Source organism: Phacochoerus africanus, chromosome 10 (genome assembly GCF_016906955.1).
Source record: "Phacochoerus africanus isolate WHEZ1 chromosome 10, ROS_Pafr_v1, whole genome shotgun sequence".
NCBI lineage: Eukaryota > Metazoa > Chordata > Mammalia > Artiodactyla > Suidae > Phacochoerus > Phacochoerus africanus.
The window spans coordinates 121244738-121267656 of NC_062553.1; the positions used below are offsets into that span (position 1 = coordinate 121244738).

The following is a 22919-nucleotide window of genomic DNA, read 5'->3' on the forward strand; positions in this document are numbered from 1 at the left end:
TTTTCCAGAATGTTATGTAGTTGGAATCATAAGAGTATATAACCTTTTCAGATTGGCTTCTTTCACTTAAGTTATATGCATGTAAGATTCCTCCTTGTCTCTTCATGGCTTAATAGCTCATTCTTTTTTAGCACTCAGTAATATTACATTGTTTGTTTAGATGAACCACAGTTTATCTATTCACTTATTGAAAGATATCTGGTTGCTTCCAAATTTTGGCAATTCCAAGTAAAGCTGCTATAAAATTTGGGTGGACATGAGTTTTCAACTTTTTGGGTAAATACCAAGGAACATGACTGCTAGATGGTGTGTTAAGAATGTTTTTGTAAGTAACCACCAAACTGTATTTCCAAGTGGCTATACTATTATGCATTCCCACCAACAATGAATGAGAATTCCTTCTGCATTTGGTGATGTCAACGTTTCAGATTTTGGCTAACAGGTGTGTATTAGTATCTTATTGCTGTCTAATTTGTAATTCCCTAATGACATATGATGCTTAAAATGTTTTCATATGCCTAGATACCATATATCTTCTTTAATGAGAAATTTGTTCAGATTTTTTTGCTCACTTTTTAATTGGGTTTTTTAGTTTTCTTACTATTAAGAGTTCTTTGTATATTTTGGAAAATGGCTTTTTATCAGATATGCCTTGCCAGTATTTTCTCCCAAACTGAGCCTTGTCCTATTCTCTTGACTGTGTCTTTCACAGACTAGAAGTGTTTTTTTAATGTTAATGAAGTCTAGCTTATCAAATATTCCTTTCATAGATTATGCCTTTGGTACTATAAGAGTCATCATCATACCTAACATCATCTAGGTTTTCTCCTACATTATCTTCTAGGATTTTTATAGTTTTGCATTTTACATTCAAGCCTATGATCCATTATGATTTAATTTTTTGTGAGGTCTGTGTCTAGATTCATTTGTTGTTGTTGTTGTTTTTGTCTTTTTGCCTTTCCTGGGGCCGTTCCCGTGGCATATGGAGGTTCCCAGGCTAGGGGTCTAATCAGAGCTGAGGCTGCCAGCCTACACCAGAGCCACAGCAACGCGGGATTCGAGCTGCGTCTGCATCCTACACCACAGCTCACAGCAATGCCGAATCCTTAACCCACTGAGCAAGGCCAGTGATCAAACCCTCAGCCTCATGGTTCCTAGTCGGATTCATTAATCAGTGAGCCACGACGGAAACTCCTTAGATTCATTTTTTTTTATGTGAATGTCCAGTTGCTCCATCACCACTTTTGAAAAGACTATTTTCTTTGCTATGTTGTTAAAGACCATTAACTATATTTATGTGAGTCTTCGTCTGGGCTCTCTATTCTGTCCCATCTATTTTTCTATTCTTTTGCCAGTACCACACTCTCCTGATTGTTATAGCTTTATAACAGTGGGGTGGTATTAGTCTTCCAACTTTGCTCTTTTCCTTCAATACCGAGTTGACTTTTCTGGGTCTTTTGCCTCTCCATATAAACGTTTGAGTCAGTTTGTCAATAACCTAATTTTATACCTCATATTTATGCCTTTGATTCTGCTGTCTGAAATTCATATAGTTACTCTTTCTTTTGAGTAGTGTTACCATTTATATCTTTCTCCATACTTTTAATCTATGTGTCTTTAAAGTGGATTTTTTATATATAACATATATTTGGAGCTTGTTTTTTCTTATAAACTGACAATCTCTGTCTTTTAACTTGTGTATTTGGATTACTGACTTTTAACATGACTATTGATATAGTTGGATTACATGCTATCGTATTTATTACCGTTTTCTATTTGTTGCCCTTTTTCTTTCTTAATATTTTTGTCTTCCTCTCATTTTCTGCCTGCTCTGGTGTTAATGTAGTATTATACATGGTTCCATTTTCTCTTCTTTCTTAGCATGTTAACTATACTTACCTTTCAAAAAATTTTTTTTAGTGGTTGCCCTAGAGTTTGCAGTATATATTTACAACTAATCCAGTTCACTTCCACATAGCACTATACTACTTCACTGGTAGTGTTAATACTTTACAATAGCAATATGATCCTACCTCCTCCCTCCCATCCTTTGTCTCATAGCTGTCATCCATTTTAATAATACATAACTATAATCATCAAATGTTTTGCTATTATTATTTTGAAAAACTGTTATCTGTTAAATCAATTTAAAAAATAAAACTCTTTACTTGACCTGTACTTATTCATTCTCTGATGCCCTTCTTTTCATTTGGATCTGAGTTTGTGACCTGAATCACTTTCCTTCTCTCGGAAGAACTTCTTTTAACATTTCTCACAAGGCAGGTCTTCTGGCAACAAATTTCCAGAATGTTTATCTGTCTAAGAAAGTCTTTATTTCTTACTACTTTTAAAGGATAAAGTCACAGGATATAGAATTTTAGATCAGAAAGTTTTTTTACCCTCAACATTTATATATTTCGCTCCACTATATTTGTGCTTGGATGGTTTCTGAGGAGAAAATGGAAGTAATCCTTATATTTGCTCCTCTCTTGCTAAGGTGTTTCTCTCTGGTTTCTTTCAAGATTTTCCCCTCTATTTTTGTTTTTCTGTAGTTTGAATATGTTATGCTTAGATGTAGTTTTTTGTTTGTTTTGTTTTTGCATTAACTTCCACAGTGTTTCCTGAGTTTCTTGTATCTGTGGTTCAGTGTCTGACATTAACTTGAGGAAATTCTCAACCATTATTGCCCTAAATGTTGTTTGTGTTCCTTCCTCTTTCTTCTTTCGGCATTCCTATTATGCATATTTATGCCTCTACTGGTTATCCCAGAGTTCCTATTTTTTTCCATTTATTTCAATATTTTTTCTTTGCTTTTCTGTTTATGAATTATTGACATATCCTCAAGTTCATAGATTCTTCCCTCAGCTATATACAATCTACAAATAAGCCCATCAAAGGCATTCTTCATTTCTATTTCAGTGGTTTTAATTTATATCATTTCTTTTTCTTTTTTAGAATTTCCATCTCCCTGCTCATATTATCCATCTCTTATTTCATGTACTCCATTTTTTCCATTAGAACACTTGGCATATTAATCATAGCTGTTTTAAATTCCTGATAATGTCAACATTCCTGCCAGATCAAAGTCTAGCTCTAAAGTTTGCTGTCTTTTCAAACTGTGTTTTTGCCTTTTAGTACGTCTTGTTATTTTTTGTTATGATTTACTTTTGGGTAAAAAGGCCTTTAGTAATATAGTGGTAAGTTATGGGAGAAGGGGACAGTTTTAAACTTTTTTGGGGGGGAGGCACACCACAGCATACAGAAGTTCCTGAGCCAGGGATCGAACCCACACCCCTGCAGTAACCAAAGCCACAGCAGTGACAACACCACATACTTAACCCACTGAGCCACAATGGATACCTCTACAGTCTTCTATCTCAGTCTTTTAGTGCGTCTGTGCCCCTAGATTGCCAACTTCAAAATGTCTTTTTCTTTCTTTCTTTCTCTTCCTTCCTTCCCTCCTTCCTTCCTTTCAGGGCTGCACCTGTGTCCTATGGATGTTCCCAGGCTAGGGGTCAAATTGGAGCTGTAGTTGCTGGCCTATGCCACAGCCACAACAATGCGGGATCCGAGCCATGTATGTGACCTACACCACAGCTCACAGCACCGGATCCTTAAGTCACTGAACAAGGCCAGGGATCTAACCCACATCCTCATGGATACCAGTCAGGCTCACTACTGCTGAACCATCATGGGAACTCCTGAACTTTGAAATTTCTTCTCAGTTTTTTTCACCCCCTCAGGCAGTACAGGATGTCTAAAGGGGGGTGAAATTAGGTATTTCCCTTCCCCAATGTCAGTTAAACTCCCTCAGTAGGTCAGGGTCTGGTAAAAGTCTCTCTTGAGGACAGGCCTTGTTAAGAAAAACAAAATGGGAGTTCCCGTCATGGCTCAGTGGTTAATGAATCCACCTAGGAACCATGAGGTTGTGGGTTCGATCCCTGCCCTTGCTCAGTGGGTTAAGGATTCGGCATTGCTGTGAGCTGTGGTGTAGGTTGCAGACGCGGCTCGGATCCCACGTTGCTGTGGCTCTGGTGTAGGCCAGTGGCTACAACTCCGATTCGACCCCTAGCCTGGAACCTCCATATGCTGCGGGAGCAGCCCAAGAAATGGCAAAAAGACAAAAAAAAAAAGAAAAAGAAAATGCCTTAGCATACTTCAAAATGATTCCTTTTCCCCTTCCCCTGCAAGACAAATAAAGAGATTCTTTTCTGATCCTGGCAGAGCACCTAGAGATAAAAGTCACAAAAGTGTGAGGGTCCCCCCATTACTGAATTCCTCTGGAGTTTTTAACTCTCAGAGTTATCCACACTAAGCCTCCAGCAATTCACCAATTACACTGTACATTTTCCAACCCCAATACTGTTCCCAGAGTGGTGGATTTCTGCTCCAATATGTTGTGATGCTCTGTATTTATCTGTCTCTCTAATTCTGGGGTCAGCAGTATGCCCTATGACCTCACTTCTCTAAGGCATCTGAGAGAGTATTAATTTTTCAGCTTGTTCAGCTCTTTACTCGTTAGGATGGAATGATGACTTCCAAATGCCTTAAATGCCAGACTAGAAACTAGAAGTCCTGTCTATTATTTGCAAGCAAGGTACAATTAAAATGCTAAATATATATTTAATACGGAAAAGAAAGTTAATTCTGCTAAAAACTCTTTTTGCACTAGCATAAGGCTTGCTGTATACCAAGCCCAAGTTCTACCACATAAAAAGCCCTTTTAAGGAACTACAAATGTTTCATGAGGTTGAAGAAAGACTTGTGTGGCAGAATAACAGAAAATAAAGCTGGAGAGGTGAATAGGAACCAGGTTATCCAAGGCCTGGCTGGCCCAGTGACAGAGTTTGGATTTTAGCCCTCTCTCAATCCTAGAAGATTTTCATATAGAAGCATGACATTTACTTACTTATAAACCATATCATTCAGGAGTTCCCTTCGTGGCTCAGCAGTTAACAAACCTGACTAGGATCTATGAGGATGTGAGTTCCACCCCTGGCCTCACTCAGTGGGTTAAGGATCTGGCATTGCTGTGGCTGTGGCGTAGGCCAGCAGCTATAACTCTAATTTGACTCCTAGCCTGGGAACTTCCACATGCCGAAAGTACAGCCCTAAAAAGCAAAAAACAAAAAAAAACGAAAAAACCCTATCATTCAAAAATTATTAAAGGTGAAAATAAATGGCATGTAATGATGTATGTTTTGGAAATATCACTGAAGGGGGCATTAGCTTAGAAGTGCATGGGATTCAGGGGTCTGGCAACAAAGAAATCAGATGGAAGGCTTTTTCAGAAACCGTGTAAGAAATGATGATAGCCTGAACTAAGGCAGCAGCAGTGAGGAGAGAGGGCAGGTACAAGATGTGAGAAGTATTTAGAGTTTGGTGACAGCAGGGGCTAAGGAAGAGGGCGAAGTTGTAATTCCCTGGTTTCTGGCTGGGGCAAGTAGGTAGAGGATGATCCCACACAAAGACAGGAAGAAAAAGGTACATTTAAGGAAAAAGGATGACAGGTTGAGATTGGGACAAGTTGAGTCCGAGATAATGGAGACAGAAGTCTAGTAGGCAGTTGTGTGCCAAGTCTGAGGTTTACTGGGAACCATCTTGATACAATGAACACTCTAGAAGATTTTCTTATATAAAAAGAATTTAAAAACCATAGTGGGGATGAGAAGGTGGAGTGAAGAGAAAGACTTTGGACAGAATTTTTGAGAGCACCAACCCTTAAGGTATATACTGAGGAAAAGGAGCCAAAAAAAAAAAAAAGGACTGAGATACAAAGAAAAGAGTGGTCTATCCAGTCGACTCATTTTAATAAAATTCAGCATCCACAACAGAGTTTAAGAGTAAAGTGACAAATACTCCATCTTTCCTCTTTCTAAACACTCTTAAAACACATCAAATGCACCCATGTTCCAGAGACTTTTCACTGCCTCCTTCTCCTCCTGGCAAAGTTCTCTCCTCATGTCCTATGGATTTCCCACCAAAAATCCTACTCACCCTTCAGCAGCAGCAGCTGAAACAGAAGCCTGGTGTAAAACAAAGAATGCTGCCCACCATGCAGGTCTACAGAGACTGAGTAATTAGCCCCCCCCCCCCCCCGCCCCCCAGTTGCAGACCTATGACACACCCTGAAAGGAAATCCAGGGGAAGATCAGGGAAGAGGCACTCCATGCTCTGGGAAAACAGGCCCTTAGAAAATTAGAAGTAGGAGTTCCCGTCCTGGTTCAGTGGTTAACGAATCTGACTAGGAACCATGAGGTTGCAGGTTCGATCCCTTACCTCGTTCAGTGGGTCAAGGATCCCGCCTTGCAGTGAGCTTTGGTGTAGGTCTCAGACCGACTGGGATCCTGCGTTGCTGTGGCTGTGGCATAGGCCAGCGGCTCCAGCTCCAATTCAACCCTTAGCCTGGGAACCTCCATGTACCTCGGGAGCGGCCTTAGAAAAAGAAAAAAAAAAAAAGAAAATTATAAATATTTCAAGAGAAACTCTTTTAAAAACCTGGATTCTCCCATCTTCCCATACTTATCTAGGAGATGTAAGCTTGATTATAAGAACTTGGTCAGCAAAATCATATATACACTGGCCTCTTCCCCGCCTCTCCGACCAGTTCCTCAGAACTACCTGAGAGGCTGTCTCCAGGTCCACAGTCCTCGGTCAGACAATGGGTAAACAACTCACAGGTTTTTTCCATTGTGAATTTTTTTCAAGGTGACATTGGGAAATTTCCCAAAGGAGTCCGCTTTGTGTCCCCTTATCCCTTCTCACAGCTCATCTGACGGAGGCTGCTGTGAGGAGCGCTATCCTCCTCATCCGGCGCGCTCGAGACTTGTGCGCCAGGTGTGTAGGACTGGGAAGGTGGTGCAGTCCTCTCATGGCTTCTCATGTGCTCCCAGTGAAATTCCTGGTTTCTCACCTTGTCTATCTCTCCTTCGTAAGCTTTATCTGCGCTGTCTGGGCTAGAGTTACACAGGGAAACTCTTTCCCGACAAACATTATGCGGCAAGCCTGTCATGCCACTCAAACAGCGGCAACCCCCACTCAGCCTCCTCGGAACTCCTCCTACTTCCCGCGAGACCCCCGCCTCCTACTACAGCTCTAGCCCCGCCCATACCAGGCCACGCCCCCTCACGTCCCAGGCCCGCCCCTTCACGTCCCGGCCCCCCGCAAACCCCTGCTCCGCACTCGCCCCGGCGCCGGCGGAGGTAGAAGAGCGCCACGCGCACGCCCCGCCCACATCGCCGACCCCTCCGGGCCCTGCCGGATGTCCGCTTCTCGCTGCTCGCAGTCCGAGGACATGGCGAACCAGGTATCGCCTGCGGCTCCGCGGCTGGAGAAAGAGGGAGGGAAGGCATGGGGTAGAACCCGGCCGCCCGCTTCGGGGCCGCGCGGAGTTGGGCCAGACTGTAGAAGCTGAATCAGGGGCTCCAGCGAGCAGCTTTGCGGGAAGGAAGGCAGGGCGCTTTTTGTTCCTTACTTAAGAGGGTTTTGCCTTTTTTGGCGCAGCCGAAGCGGGGTGGGGGTGGGGAGGACTAGGGGGGACGGGGGGAGTCGATCCGTGTCCTGCAGGCCTTTTGGGAGCCTCTATGCTTTGCGTTCACAAAAATAAGTAACTAGCTCAAGGTCATACTTTTAGGTGGCACAGCTGCAGCCAGAGCCCATGCTCCTAACCCTGTGGTAGGTTGCGTGCTTTTCATGATAGTAGTTCATAATTGAGCTGTTATTGTGGCACCAAGGAATGCATTTCGGGCCCTTTCAGTAACGCTGTGGAGCAATTGGTCACCAGAGGGCCTTATACATACCCTCCTTTAATTTAATCCTCATGTAGCACCTATGCAGGATAGTATCCCATTATACAGACCAAGAGCTGAGGCTTAGAAGTTGGTCATGCCCAGTGGTCACACTAAGGACCACAAGGCTTCCGAACCCTGTGCACAAACTATTACAGGTTCTAGAAATACACATAAGACAATAAGGAAAGGCAGAAACATACAAACAACGTGATTAATCGGTCTAAAGTGTCTGATTGTTTTATTGCTTGCAAACCAGGAATTTTCTAGAAAGATTTGGACTTGAATACAAACGGTAAATTCTGAGTGATTTTTCGGACCTAACAAACTGGCAGTTTATTTTCGTTATTACCAAGTGTCTTTAGAACATGTGAGAAATTATAATTCCTATGATAGCTCAAATATTGAAGTAGGGCAAGTTGCCTGTGGATTTAGAGTGGGGCTTCGTTTTGCTTAGAATTGTCTTAAGGGGAGTTCCTGGTGGTCTAGTGGTTAGGACTCAGTGCTTTCACTGCTGCAGCTGGGGTTCAGTTCCTTATCTGGGAACACATCCCATGTCAAGCCAAGCATCCAAAAAAGGGGGAGTGAGCTCCGAAAAAAACAAAAAGTCACATTGAAGGGAAAAGGTTAAACTCTTTTCAGATATATGTTGAAAGGGCAGAGGAGGGACATAAAACTTAGATTACGGATGACCTATTTAGTCTTGTTGCTTCACCTGTCTAGATTATGTGACTTCATTGTTTGTATTCTGAATTTTACCTTTGGGGTTTTCTTTGAGGTTTCTGGCACATGTTTTGCATTCTGTAGCACTTTGTGGCTCTCTAAATCACACTTTTTGTAATTACGGACTTTCACGTCTGTCTCCTGTAATCCAGTGCAACCTTTATCCTGTCACCATATTTCATAAGCATTATATGAACAAATCAAAACCTTTGTCATTACACTTGATTCCCTGGTAAAGGAGGGAAGTACTGACTAGAATCTCTAAAGCAGGACTATACTATAGAAATACAAATATGGAGGACACGTGTAATTTTAACTTTTCTAGTAGCCACATTACCATGGCATTAAATTGGATTAAAATTTAACCCAATACATTCAAAATACTATCTCAGCATGTAATCAGTATTTTTTTAAAATATAATTGAAGTATATATATATATATATATATATATATATATATATATTATTATACTAAGTCTTCAGAATCTGGGTATATTTTACCCTTACAGCTTATCTCCACTCACACTGGCTATTTTTCAAGGGCTTGATAGCCACACATGGCAGGTGGCTCCTGTACTGGATAGCACAGTTAAAGGGAGTAGATGTAGTTTTTTTTAATTTTCCTGTTCTGGTACTCCTTCTTACACCATGCAGTTTTGCACTAAACTGGTATTACTTAAACCAGCTTGAGCAAAAGGGCACATGTGAAACATTCAGTTGCCTTGGACCCTATACCTACTACTAAATCAGATTCTCATGGAACCTGTGTTCTTAACTTACTCCTGCTTGTGCACTGTAGAAGGTCATTAAATATTTGATGACTAGGGAATTCACATTGTGGCTCAGGGGAAGCGAATCTGACTAGTATCCCTGAGGATGCAGGTTTGATCCCTTGGCCTTGCTCAGTGGGTTAAGGATCTGGCAGGGCTGTGGCTGTGGCACAGGCGGTGGCTATAGCTCCGATTTGACACCTAGCCTGGAAACTTCCAAATGCCCTAGGTGCTGCCCTAAAAAGAAAAAAAAAAAAAATTGATGAATAGAATTCTTCATTGGTTATCTCAATTAAATCTTTTTAATGAACATTGTATATATGAAATAATCACATGTAAGATAGTTCTCCATATCGCTTAGAGTTATGTGTTTCTTTGTGAATCTCTAATATACTTTCTAAAAATAGCATCATCAGCATTTAACTAATAAGTAGTGTGTTATTAGTTCAGAAGAACAAACAACTCGCTCTCTGTTTTCCCCATTTCAGGTCATCAAGTGCAAGGCTGCAGTTGCCTGGGAGGCTGGAAAGCCTCTCTCCATAGAGGAGATAGAGGTGGCACCCCCAAAGGCTCATGAAGTTCGAATTAAGGTAATGATACTCTAAGGCACTGGGAAAGAAGGCCTACAATCAGGTCTCTAGGTAAATGAGTCCTCTGAGGCCTGCAGAGGATAAACCCTAAAGGAGAGTGTCAGGGAGAAGGTATTGAAAGTCATCCAGCATAGCCTCTTATTTTCTCTCTCTCACCTTCACGGCATTCCCCTCCATCTTTTTAGCTTTGATGCTGAGCTCCATAGCCTTCTCCATGGATCATTGGCTTACTGCAATTTATCTTCTGTAACCTGGGCTTGAGGTGACTGTAGGGTCCTCCTCTTTCTGCTGATCTTATACCTTTTTTTTTTTTTTTGAGGTCTTTTTGCCTTTTTAGGGCCACTCCCACGGCATATGGAGGTTCCCAGGCTAGGGGTCTAATCACAGCTGTAGCCACCGGCCTACACCACAGCCACAGCAACACAGGATCTGAGCCACATCTGCAACCTACACCACAACTCATGGCAACGCCAGATCCTTAACCCACCAAGCAAGGCCAGGGATCCAGCCCGCAACCTCCTGATTCTTTGTCGAATTCGTTAACCACTGAGCCACGACAGGAACTGCTGATCTTGTAACTTTAAGTGTATAATGATACATAGGAAACAAGAGAAGAAGAAATAGTCTTTGGTTTGTTAGAAGAAACCTCAAAAAAAGATGTGGGAAGTGGGCTGCAGGTGTGGCGGTAAAAAGGAAAAAAAAAAAAAGATTTGGAAGAGGTTCCTAGTTGATTGGGCCAACAAGCAAGTGAAATAAGCCTGCTTGGAGAACTTTAAAATGCAGACAAGACCCAGGTTCTCGGGCCTTCTCAACCTCTGCTGTGACAAAGAAATTGAGATTACCTCCGAAAGAGGCATATTGCACAAGTTTGCCAGCTGGATATTCTAGCTTTTTTTTCTCTGTACTTGTTTTGATATAATCAGTGCTTTAAAGTAGTAACCGGAGTTCCCGTTGTGGCACAGTGATTAATGAATCCGACTAGGAACCATGAGGTTGTGGCTTTGATCCCTGGCCTTGCTCAGTGGGTCAAGGGTTCCCGCCTTGCGGTGAGCCATGGTGTAGGTCTCAGACCCGACTGGGCTCCTGCGTTGCTGTGCTTGTGGCATAGGCCAGCGGCTACAGCTCCAAGTGGACCCTTAGCCTGGGAACCTCCATTTGCTGTGGGTGTGGCCCTAGAAAAGGCAAAAAGACCAAAAAAAAAAAAAAAAAGTTAGTAACCATTAAACTAACATTCTAGGAAAAATAACCTTTTTTGCTGAATTGGGATACATTTCTCCCATCCTACCTCCAAGTCTCCTCCTGGGGATCACAGGTAACAAGTCAAGAAGCCCAGCACCAAATGACCTTTTAAGATCCTTTCACTGCATACCCAAATCTTACAATAGGTTGTGTATTTTTTCTTTAAGTTAAAAAATCAACCCGATTATGATTTTGCTACTGAAAAAGATGTTGGCTGGCCCTGGTAGTACAAAAATGAGCTGTTGGGGGCACAGTGAATGCAGCTGTTTTCCCTGGGAAACTGCTGGCAAACAGCTAAGAATGTTACATTGTGGTCGGATATATATGTGAGAAGCAAAGAAGCATAAATACAAATACTCCCAACACTTTTTCTTTCTGGGCTTTTGGTAGCTTGGAAAAGAGAAGAGATCCTGGAAAGCCAGACATATTGAGATAAAGGGCTTATTTAAATAGAGATTGTGTGTGGCTGCTAAAGGGGGAGTTGGTTCCACTAAAGCTCTGAGATTTGGCCCAGACCAAACAGGCTGCAAGTTTCAGGAATAGTCAACAGTCCTCTTTAGAATTTCCCAAAAATCCAAGGAGGCCAGCCGTGAGATGCGCTCTGCCTGCTTTTGCACATGGTCTGTTCCTCTCCACACTTGAAGTAAATCCCCATAAAATCACCTTGTTGACCTACTCCTGTTAACATGCACTGAAAAGGGGAATACATGTACCATGTTTCATTGCCTGTAAGTGCACCACTACTTCTATGTACCACTGAGAAAGTGCCGCCAGCTCTAATTTTTAAGATACCATAGATGATAAGTACAGACTGATCTTAGAGAGGTTGAAATATGAAAGAAAATATGTTCCTAAAGCAAAAAGGTGCCTTTCCTGAATGGAGTTCCCATTGTAGCTCAGCACGTTACAAACCCTGCTAGTATCCATGAGGATGCAGGTTCCATCCCTGGCCTTGCTCAGTGGGTTAAGGATGTGGCATTGCTCTGAGCTGTGGTGTAGGTCATAGGCCAGCAGCTCCAGCTCTGATTCTGTCCCTAGCCTGGGAATTTCCATGTGCCACCAGTATGGCCCTATAAAGGAAACAAAAAAAAAGTGCCGTCCCTTTGACCTATGCCTCACTCTGAATTGCGTGCACACACACTTAGGCGCCCTTTATTCTAATATCCTGTTAGATTATTGCCACTGCAGTTTGCCACACTGATGCCTATACCCTGAGTGGGGCTGATCCTGAAGGGAGTTTTCCAGTGATCCTGGGACACGAAGGTGCTGGAATTGTGGAAAGTGTTGGTGAAGGAGTTACTAAGCTTAAGGCAGGTAAGGAGGGTATTCAAACCATTTATGTTACAATTTTGGCTTATTTGTATAAGAAAATAATATTTCTTTCTTTCTTTTTTTTTTTGGTCTTTTGTCCTTTTAGGGCTGCACTTGCAGCATATGGAGGTTCCCAGGCTAGGGGTCTAATCAGAGCTGTAGCCACCGCTCTACGCCAGAGCCACAGCAACACCGGATCCTGAACCCACTGAGCGAGGCCAGGGATTGAACCCGAAACCTCATGGTTCCTAGTCAGATTCGTATCTGCCGCACCACAACGGGAACTCCAGGAAATAATATTTCTGATAAACTATACATTGTTTATTTATGAACAAGTTATCGCTTAAGTTATCAAGATTGATTTTATTTCTCATCTGGAAAGAACAAATATTTGAGAAGGTTTTTTTTGTTTTTTTGTGTGTGTGTGTTTTTTGCCTTTTCTAGGGCCTCACCCCCGGCATATGGAGGTTCCCAGGCTAGGCGTCCAATTGGAGCTACAGCTGCTGGCCTACGCCACAGCCACAGCAGCTCAGGATCCGAGCCACATCTGTGACCTACACCACAGGTCACTGCAACGCAGGATCCTTAACCCACAGAGCAAGGCCAGGGATCGAACCCGCAACCTCATGGTTCCTAGTCGAATTTCTTAACCACTGTGCCACGACGGGAACTCCCTTGAGAAGTTTTTTGTCTCTGATTTTGCAGACTGTTTTTCATCTGAAATTGCTTACATTCCAAAGCAAATTCTGCCCAATTAAGCAAGAATTTTTGAAGATGCATCGAGTTAGTGTTTTGAAGCACATGACCTCCTTGTTCTCCACTAAGTGTTTTTTTAAGAGTTTCATTTAGATAAAAATTTAACTTGTATTTTTTGCATCCTCCAGCAGTGTCTGAATGATGTTAAGTTGTAGGCCTCGAAGCTCTTAACTTTGCAAAGGTGTGAGAGTTGTTAAGAATGAGAATTTGCAGAGGCTTAAGTATTCACTTAGAAACAGATGCTGCCTGTTGAGAATAATGTTCTTGCATTTGTTTTCCAGGTGATACTGTCATCCCACTTTACATCCCACAGTGTGGAGAATGCAAATTTTGTCTAAATCCTAAAACAAACCTTTGCCAGAAAATAAGGTTAGTGTCTTTTTATTTTATTCCTAAAACAAGAGGTAATATTAAACATGATAATAACAATAAGTAGTTATATCACAGTTTATACAGAGCATTCCACATGAATTGCTTTGTTCTACCTTTATGGCAGTCTCTCATTGTCACTGGTATCTCCATATTCATAGATGAGAAAATTTAGACTCAGAAATTGAGTAGTGTGCCCAGCATCATCCGCTATTAAAAGATATATTCTGTTTTTCTGAATCCATTGTTTTTCCCTAACTCTAGTCTAAATGTGCCAAAGTAGGTAGTAAGGAGGGACGTGCTTATGAAATTAAATGAAGTCGTTTTTATGAACCTTTTTATTGTCCATGAAATTGAAGTAATAAAACTCGTAAGGTTTGGGGAAGACTAAAAGAGATAACATAACCCTTTCACATAGAAAAGGTGGCTGTTTTATTGTAGAAAGGAAATGCATTTAAATAACTTTTTTGAGGCATTCAAGATCTTGTGTTTGCCCCTTTTTTTGTCTTTTTAATTGAAATAGAACACATGTAATAAAAAAATGAAAGTATATGAGTGTACAGCTCAGTGCATTTTTATACATTTGCACACCTAATGGTTATAACCATCACCCAGATCAAGATAGAGAACCCTCCCAGCAGCCCACAAAGTTCTTCATGTCCCTTGTAAGTCAACATCTACCGCCATCAAAGGTAACCACTCTTCTGATAGCTTTCGGTATAGAACTTCATATAAACAGAATTCTGCAGTATGCGCTCTTTTGTCTGGCTCCTTTCATTCATAATATCTGAGATGTATCCAGGTTGCTGTGTGTAGCAGTGGTGCCCTTTTGTTTCTGTCATGTTCCAATCTAAATGTCACTGTTTATCCATTCACCTGTCCATGGACACTTATGTCGTGCCCAGTTTGGGCCTGTTGTGATTAATGCTGCTGTGAGCATTCATAATGTCTCTTGATGGACATACACACAGCTTTGTCTTGGTGTTTTCCTGGGACTGAAATTGCTGAGTCATAGATTACACTCCCATCAGCTGCATTTGGGAGATTTGTTTCTTCTTGTTACCATCTAAAGCCACTGACAAAATTAGTTTATAGTCTCGAAAAACAAGATTCCATTTATTTGATAATATACAGCCAGTTGCAGAGCTGGAACCAAAAAAAAAAAAACTAGTTATTTTGAAATGGAATTCCAAACATGGTCTGAAAGTTTTTGACACATAGAGTAATAGTAATAGGCTTTTCGTGGCTATCTGCAATCCTTTAGAAGGACAAGTCCTATCAAAGCTTAAAATACATCACATCACCTTTCGTTCAAGAAAGGCTTCTAGGATAGGAGCGATTTCTCACATTAAGGAGGGCTAAACAAACTTAACTTGCTCTTATGAAGATAAAACAGTTATTTATAGAGCTTTGTCATCTATTCTTTGCTTCTGGCCATAGTTTTGGTTTCCTCTCAAAGGAAATGTATTTATTCTTGAATCCGGAGACAGTCCATTTTATCTTCATCTATATACATTTACTTATTCATATGTATTACAAAGGATTTCTTCAAGAGTGTACACCAAATTATAGTCTTCATTTTTATTAAAAATAAATATTTGTCAGGCATTCTGTCAGGCATAATTCTAATGCTTTATATAACCTCTCATTTGATTTTTATGTCAATCTCTAAGAAAGATAGACATTTTCTCTGATTTTCTAGTGAGGAGACTAAGGCATAAGTTAACTCTTGCCCAAGATCATGTGGGATTTGATCAAGTGTGTTTGCCTTTAGGGTCCATATTCCTAAGCAAGACATTACATCACCTATCTATTTAGAATATCAAAAATAATGTTTGTTACCATTTATCATATCATTTGCAAAAGAAAATAGTTATAGGCCTCCTGAAAGATCTGAATTAGCCAGTTTGGACATCTACTTTCATCAGCTGATCTGGATAATTGCTTGTAATCTCTGCTGTGTGGATGCTGGTTTTCGCTTTATGCTTTATGAAGTTTGGGGTGGGGGGTTGGTTTGTTGTTTTTTAAATTTAGCACCATACCTGAGGCACATGGAGGTTCCCAGGCTAGGGGTCCAATCGGAGTTGTAGCTGCTGGCCTCCGCCACAGCCACAGCAACTCAGGATCTGAGCCCCATCTGCAACCTACACCACAGCTCATAGCAATGCGGGATCCTTAACCCACTGAGCAAGGCCAGGGAACGAACCCGCATCCTCATGGATTCTAGTCCAGTTCGTTAACCACTGAGCCACGAAGGGAGCTCCACATGAAGTTATTTTTGCTCACAGTTTTATGATGGAATTTTAAACTCATTTCATCTGATGTATAAATTGTACATGTTAAAGTTATTTCAATACTCTAACAAAAAAATCCAGAAAGAGGAGTTCCCATTTTGGCTCAGTGTTAATGAACCCAACTAGTATCCATGAGGACGCAGGTCCAATCCCTGACCTCACGCAGTGGGTTAAGGATCTGGCATTTCTGTGAGCTGTGGTGTAGGTCGCACATTCAGCTCAGTACCTGCCTTGCTGTGGCTGTGGCGTAGGCCAGCAGCTGCAGCTCTGATTCGGATTTGACCCCTAAACTGGGAACTTCTGTATGCTGTAGGTGCAGCCCTAAAAAAAAATAATAATAGTAAAATTCAGGATATTGAAAGTTGGAAAATATAGGTAAGATTATAAATCTTCCAAGTTTTCCTAATGAAGCATTGTTGAAAGGTGCTAAGTTACTAATAAAAACATTAGAAATAAGACTTGGTCTTAGCACGCTTTTCCAACAATTTACTGGTCATTATTTTTAAAATTGACTTCTTTTTCCTGTGGGTTTTATTTTTATTTATTTATTTATTTATTATCTTTTTTTGCCTTTTCTAGGGCCGCTCCCCCGGAATATGGAGGTTCCCAGGTTAGGGGTCTAATCGGAGCCATACTCAGCAGCCTATGCCAGAGCCACAGCAACGCAGGATCCGAGCCGCGTCTGCGACCCACACCACAGCTCACGGCAACGCTGGATCCTTAACCAACTGAGCAAGGCCAGGGATCGAATCCGCAACCTCATCGTTCCTAATCGAATTCGTTAACCACTGCACCATGATGGGAACTCCTCCTGTGGGTCTTGGGAAACTTGATTCTACCCTACCTTTTTCCTTTTTTCTTTTCTTTAGAGTCACTCAAGGGAAAGGCTTAATGCCAGATGGCACTAGCAGATTTACTTGTAAAGGAAAGACAATTTTACATTACATGGGAACCAGTACCTTTTCTGAATACACAGTTGTGGCTGACATCTCTGTTGCTAAAATTGATCCTTTGGCCCCTTTGGATAAAGTCTGCCTTCTGGGTTGTGGCGTTTCAACTGGTTATGGTGCAGCTGTGAACACTGCCAAGGTAAGTGTTGGCCTGGGTTTTAGCTTCCATCTTCTAATCATACAATAAAGCTTTGCTGAACTAGTGAAATTGGCCCAATCCGTAAGACACCTAATGATGTCCTTGACTCTTAAGGAACGAGTGCCTTATTCTCTCTCTTTACACTTAGGTGGAGCCTGGCTCTACTTGTGCTGTCTTTGGCCTGGGAGGAGTTGGATTGGCAGTTATCATGGGCTGTAAGGTGGCTGGTGCATCCCGGATCATTGGTGTGGACATCAATAAAGATAAATTCGCAAGGGCCAAGGAGTTTGGAGCTTCTGAATGTATTAACCCCCAGGATTTCAGTAAACCTATCCAGGAAGTGCTCATTGAGATGACTGATGGGGGAGTGGACTATTCCTTTGAGTGTATTGGTAACGTGAAAGTCATGGTGGGTATGCTTAGCTTTGTCCCTTGTGTGTGTGTGTGTGTAACTGCCCTTTTTTTAGTCTAATTTCCTTAATTAAGATAAGAAAAATTGTTTTATAAAGGAAAGGTCTCTTGATGAAAATTGCTCTACTAGAAGAAGGGAAAAATAACTATTTGAACTAGAAATGGGGAAATGATACACTTACGGCTCAAGGAAAGGCGAAGAAAAATTTTCCTTTGCCTTTCCTTATATGTCAAATCTTTCATTCATTAAACAGAGAAAATGATGTAGTTTTAGAGAACATGGGCTTTGGAATTAGATAGACATCCACTTACTAACTCAGTGACCTTGAGCAACTACTTCTCTAAACCTGTTTCCTCCTGTGGAAAATACAGGTAGTAACTGCAGATACTTGACGTAAAGTAGACACTCAGTCAGAGTATTACTGTTACCACTCTGCCTGCTGCCTTTATTAAATAAAGTCTTTAGAATTTCATGCTAAGATTTCGTTTTTAAAAATAGATAGCAAACAAAAGCTTTAAATTCTTTCCGTTTGTGTTAATATTTAGCCAAGTAAGGAATTTTTTTTAAATACCAGTTAAAAGTAAACTTACTAAATATTCAGTTTGATCATTTTGTTGCCATTAAAAAAAAAAAAAAAAAAGGCTTTGCGCCACCACCTTGGGAAGTTTCTAGGGATGCAGATCTTCTTCTTCCTGGGGAAGGCACTGACTTCCGTGATTTGGTCTTACCTCTGTCTGTAGAGAGCAGCGCTGGAGGCCTGCCACAAAGGCTGGGGTGTCAGCGTGGTGGTTGGAGTAGCTGCTTCGGGCGAAGAAATCGCCACTCGTCCATTCCAGCTGGTCACAGGCCGCACATGGAAAGGCACTGCGTTTGGAGGTAATTTGGTAGAAGAGATGAGTGCATTTTCTCTTTGGTTATTTCCATCTGCAGAACTTTTCTTTCAGTTTTTTAAGGTTTAATTATTATAAAATCTTTTAAGATAAAGAGCAGATAAAGACAAAAACAGAATGTTATTTTTAACTACATAAAAATATAAGATTTGAATGTCAACAGACAAAAGTTAAGCCTTACACTGGGCCTTATATTCATAATGAACAGGATGGAGGATAATAATTCTAAATATTTGAAGAGCTCATAGAAATAAATACGGGGGAAAGATGTGAAAAAGGTATTCATGCAAGCTATAAAACAAGCTAATAATTCTCCGAACACTGTTGGTTCTAGTGCAGTATGAATAATAAGAACAATTAGATACCATTGATTACCGAGCACAATTTTTGTTAAATGAAATGTAGTCTAGAACATTGTTAAGGTAATAAAAACACAAATACTCTCTTGTGTCGGTGTAAATCAATATAAAGTTCCCAGTATCAAGCTTATTTATACCCCATATCTAATATTTCCAGCATTTACTTTTAAATTAGAAATGTGAGCAAAGACATGCACAAAGATATTCACCCTTGCTTTATTGACAGTAAAAACCTTGGGCCACGCTTTTGAACGTTTGCTCAATAGGATAATGGTTTATAAAATGATTAGCTTTCCCATATGATCAAATATCTCCGATATCTGAAAGTATTGTTTAGGAGTTCTCTTGCTGCACAGTGGTTTCAAGATCCGGTGTTATCACTGTAGCAGCTTGTGTCACTGCTGTGACGCTGGTTCTATCCGGGCCTGGGAACTTAGGCATGTTGTGGGCATGGCCAAAAAAGTATTGTTTATAGAGAATTGCTGATAACAATTTGGAGAAAGTATTTATCTTCAAATGTCAAATGAAACAAGTGAGATGCAAAACAAGTATTTTAATATAATTATTTCAACCACATTAAAAATTCCTGAAAAATGATAACACTAAAATGTTGACAGAAACTAAAATGGTAATAGACATTACTTCTGGATGGTAGGATTAGGAGTGATCCAGTTCCCTCATCCCAACCCCTTTTGTGTATCTGTTTCTCTATTTTTCTTTTTTTGTTGGTGTTTCTCTAGTTTTCCACCGGCAGAACTTTAATCCCAAGCTAATTTTCTTGGTTCAGTATGAATTTTCGTGGGTTACCTTCTCATCCTAAGTTGCCAAATGCAAAGTTGTTTTAATAGAAGTAAATCAATACTTAACCAATCAGTGTTTACCCTTGGCACTGGGGAGGTGCTCAGCTTTTCATGAAAAACGAAGGTACCTTTTTATGCTGACGGAAATATTGATACCCTGTTCATGAAACAGTTGGAGGTAGGGCAAGTGTGAGAAGTTGGTAACAGGAAAAGCAAACAGTAGTACCAGCCACACTGTGTCACTGTTAGATAGGTTACCGGCATTTTTACTCATTTTTCCAGAGAGTGCAGTGATCACTGGATTTGCTGTTTCTGTCTGAGCGGTACTGACTTCAACAGTAACCTATACAGTCTTAAACTGAAAATGTTAAATTAGACAAACCTTTATAACAGAATTGGAAAGTTGCCAGACTGATGATTTTTCTCTTGCGTCATCCTAAAAACATTGCAGTGGTTTGGGGTTGTCTCAGTACCAGTAGAAAGCTGAGAAACAGTTCGCACCTTTTTCAGGGTTGCTCAGCTAGGAAAGAGAAACGACCTAAGACATGTTTCTACGTCCCAACTGCTGTGAATGGATGAAATTTAGTTTTCATGGTTTTCTTTTTTTTTAATATATTTATATCCTTATCATCGTCCTTAGGGAAAAAAGAACACATAAGCATGAGTTTTGAATGATCTGTGTTTAGCAAAGTATCTGCCCCCTGCCTCATGTTATGCCAGCTGTTTTTTTTTCAAGACCAGAAGAAAAGATTGGGAAAGTAGGAAAAATGTGGGATTTGGCCACAGTTTTCCTTCTTTATACCACAGGATTTGTCATGGAAAATATTAAGCTGACTAAACCCTTTTTTCCAGAGCCCTACATGTACAACCACACTTAAGCAGACTTTTAGAGCTGCACATGCAGCTCGGGGTCCACGGCTGTGTTTGCAAGAGTGTTCTAAGTCCGGGAGGCTGAGCTGGTGGTTGGTAGCCACCTCTCACTGAAGCCTCATTCTAGCACATGCTTATTGGGAAGTAAGCTGGAGCCTTGGTGCCCCATGGGTGCTGCTAAAATGTGACTCACAGATATAAATAGAAGTTTTGGTCTAGGGAGTAGCAGTGACTGTTGTTGTCTCAATTACCAGAAGATTTAAAAGATTTTTTTTTTTTAAAGCATTGCAGTTTGGAGGGAAAAGATAATTAATAGAGGACATAGGGAGATTTGGAAAAGGCTCAAAGAGATTTGAAATATGAGCCAAACATACCTGGTTTAAATGGTGGAAAGACTTCTTTGTAGATTTATTGTTTCTTTCAATACAAGTGAAAAATTGAAGGATCTGATTTTCTTTGAAATCTTAACGTGTAACTAAAGATTTCCTGCTTTGCTTTTCAATTTCACAGTTTTCTATTCTGAGATGCCATCCTTATTTCGTTGTTGAAATTAGAACTGCAGAAGTAAAGTCATATACCACATCAGTCTTTTTCTTCCTTGAACTTCATGGTTATAGAAACCTTTGCTGTTGTGGATTTAAATAAGCTTGCCCTGAGACTTCCAGAGTTGTATCCTGTATTGTTTAAAAATCTCCATTAAGATTTATTGAGATGTTAGTAAGTCTTCATACGGAAGAAGGAAAGTACTCAAAAGGCATTTACTTTTTTCTTAATTACAGATGTGCATTAAATTCTCCCTCCTCTCTATGCTGATTTTGAAGTTTTCATTCCTCTTAACTTCATGAAAAAACTCAGTCTCTTAAATGTGTTTCACCCACTAAGTACTAGGCATACTATAGAGATGTATTGGAAAAATTAATGAATAGATTATTATTTCTTTTAGGATGGAAGAGTGTAGAAAGCATCCCAAAGTTGGTGTCAGAATACATGTCCAAAAAAATAAAGGTTGATGAATTTGTGACTCACAATCTGCCTTTTGACCAAATAAATGAAGCCTTTGAACTGATGCATGCAGGGAAAAGGTAAGCTTTCTCTTGAGCTGTGCACTATGGAATGTGGTAATGATTGGGGGCTTATGGAGGAAGAAAGGGGGAAAAAAGTTTTAGTGGTCTTAAAACATTCAGAACCTATGTTTATTGCTTCCTTCTCTTACAGCATCCGAACAGTCATAAAGCTTTAAATTCAAAAGAGAAAAATTTGTCCCTCCTTGCACCCAAGTCTTGTGGTCTGATTGGAGCAGCCAGACAAGCAGGGAGGAGCTCTTTCAAGTTCACAGCTTCCTTAGACCTTCATTAACCTACTCTAGGGAATAACGTTTTCTGGATAAATCACAAGTCTCTAATCAAGGACAAGACTCGTACTGTCATAAATCTGTTTTCTGGACTCTTCTTCACATAAGTCGTGCTAGCTCATTAAGGAATATTTTTTAACATAATAAAAGGAATTTCTGCATATGTGTGGAAGTTGTCGGCCCTGTTTTATGCTGAATTCATTTTTGTGGTTCCTCCCCCCTTAGTCTTCATTCTTTTAAGGATTAAGATAGAGGGAGCAGGAGTTCCCGTCGTGGCGCAGTGGTTAACGAATCCGACTAGGAACCATGAGGTTGCAGGTTTGGTCCCTGCCCTTGCTCAGTGGGTTAAGGATCCAGCGTTGCCGTGAGCTGTGGTGTAGGTTGTAGACGCGGCTCGGATCCCGCGTTGCTGTGGCTCTGGCGTAGGCCGGTGGCTACAGCTCCGATTGGACCCCTAGCCTGGGAACCTCCATATGCCGCGGGAGCGGCACAAGAAATAGCAACAACAACAACAACAACAAGACAAAAGACAAGAAAAAAAAAAAGATAGAGGGAGCAGGGCAATGGTAAGTATGGTGAGTATATGAACCTTGTCTTCTACTTTCTTCAGTAACTTTTGCTTCACTTCTAAGGGTCTTGGGCTCATTTACTAAAGAACAGCTTTCTCCAGCCCTTAGTGCAAAGTTAATCAGAACCTGAGACTGTATGTGTGAGATTATCTTCTTGAGGGCAGGTACCATGTATTGTTCAGACTTAGACTCCTAGTTCATAGTATAGCATCTGGCCTACAGTGAGCACTGAAATTCATCATTGAAACTACTTTCTGAGCTTAAATAGGTAGATGTGTGTTGGTGGCTCTGAACTATTTCAAGTGTACAGAAAATATTTATATACTATCCTAATTTCTGACACCTATTTTGTCAAGTTTTAACATGTGACCAACTCTAGACCACACTGCTTTTCCTCCCCCCCACAGTTGTCAACATCCAGGATTTGGAGGCTCAGAGCCTCATGTATGTTGCCATACTTCGACTACATACATCTACAAACCTCTGGTCTTCAGTATGTCGTCCATTGTTTCAACCTGATACTGTCTCGTTCTGCGGCTTTCATCTGTCACTCATTGTGTGATTAGTATGTGATGCTGCTAGTCACTCATTTCACTCCTCTGCAGCAGTGTTCAATTACATGACGTCACTTCCCAAATTGCTTCTGTGTTGCCAACAACCCTGTGGCAGAACGTCCTGGTGTGCTGTGCTCAGTGTGTTAGCCACTAAGGATGTATTTCATAGGATAAGCGCATCTTAAA

At 40.8% G+C, this 22919-nt stretch overlaps 2 protein-coding genes across 4 annotated transcripts in view; one reads left to right on the top strand and one right to left on the bottom strand.

The window, feature by feature from the left end:
• The window catches only part of C10H4orf17 (chromosome 10 C4orf17 homolog), a 365717-nt gene extending 358673 nt beyond the window's left edge, over window positions 1-7044 (bottom strand). The window contains exon 1 of one of the 3 annotated variants that reach the window (XM_047799480.1): window positions 6622-6990. The gene's annotated coding sequence lies outside the window, so the exon portion shown is untranslated. Of the gene's footprint in view, window positions 1-6621 lie in introns of all 3 variants that reach the window. The other 2 variants (XM_047799476.1, XM_047799477.1) reach the window with 2 other exon arrangements.
• Window positions 7045-7148: 104 nt separating this feature from the next.
• On the top strand, window positions 7149-21773 carry ADH5 (alcohol dehydrogenase 5 (class III), chi polypeptide). Its single transcript, XM_047798632.1, has 9 exons — window positions 7149-7306; window positions 9769-9870; window positions 12282-12423; window positions 13458-13545; window positions 16709-16928; window positions 17077-17337; window positions 18081-18216; window positions 21203-21341; window positions 21475-21773. The coding sequence occupies exons 1-9, from the start codon at window positions 7262-7264 to the stop codon at window positions 21497-21499; spliced, it is 1158 nt and encodes a 385-aa protein (XP_047654588.1). The 5' UTR covers window positions 7149-7261; the 3' UTR covers window positions 21500-21773.
• The last annotated feature ends 1146 nt before the right edge of the window (window positions 21774-22919 follow it).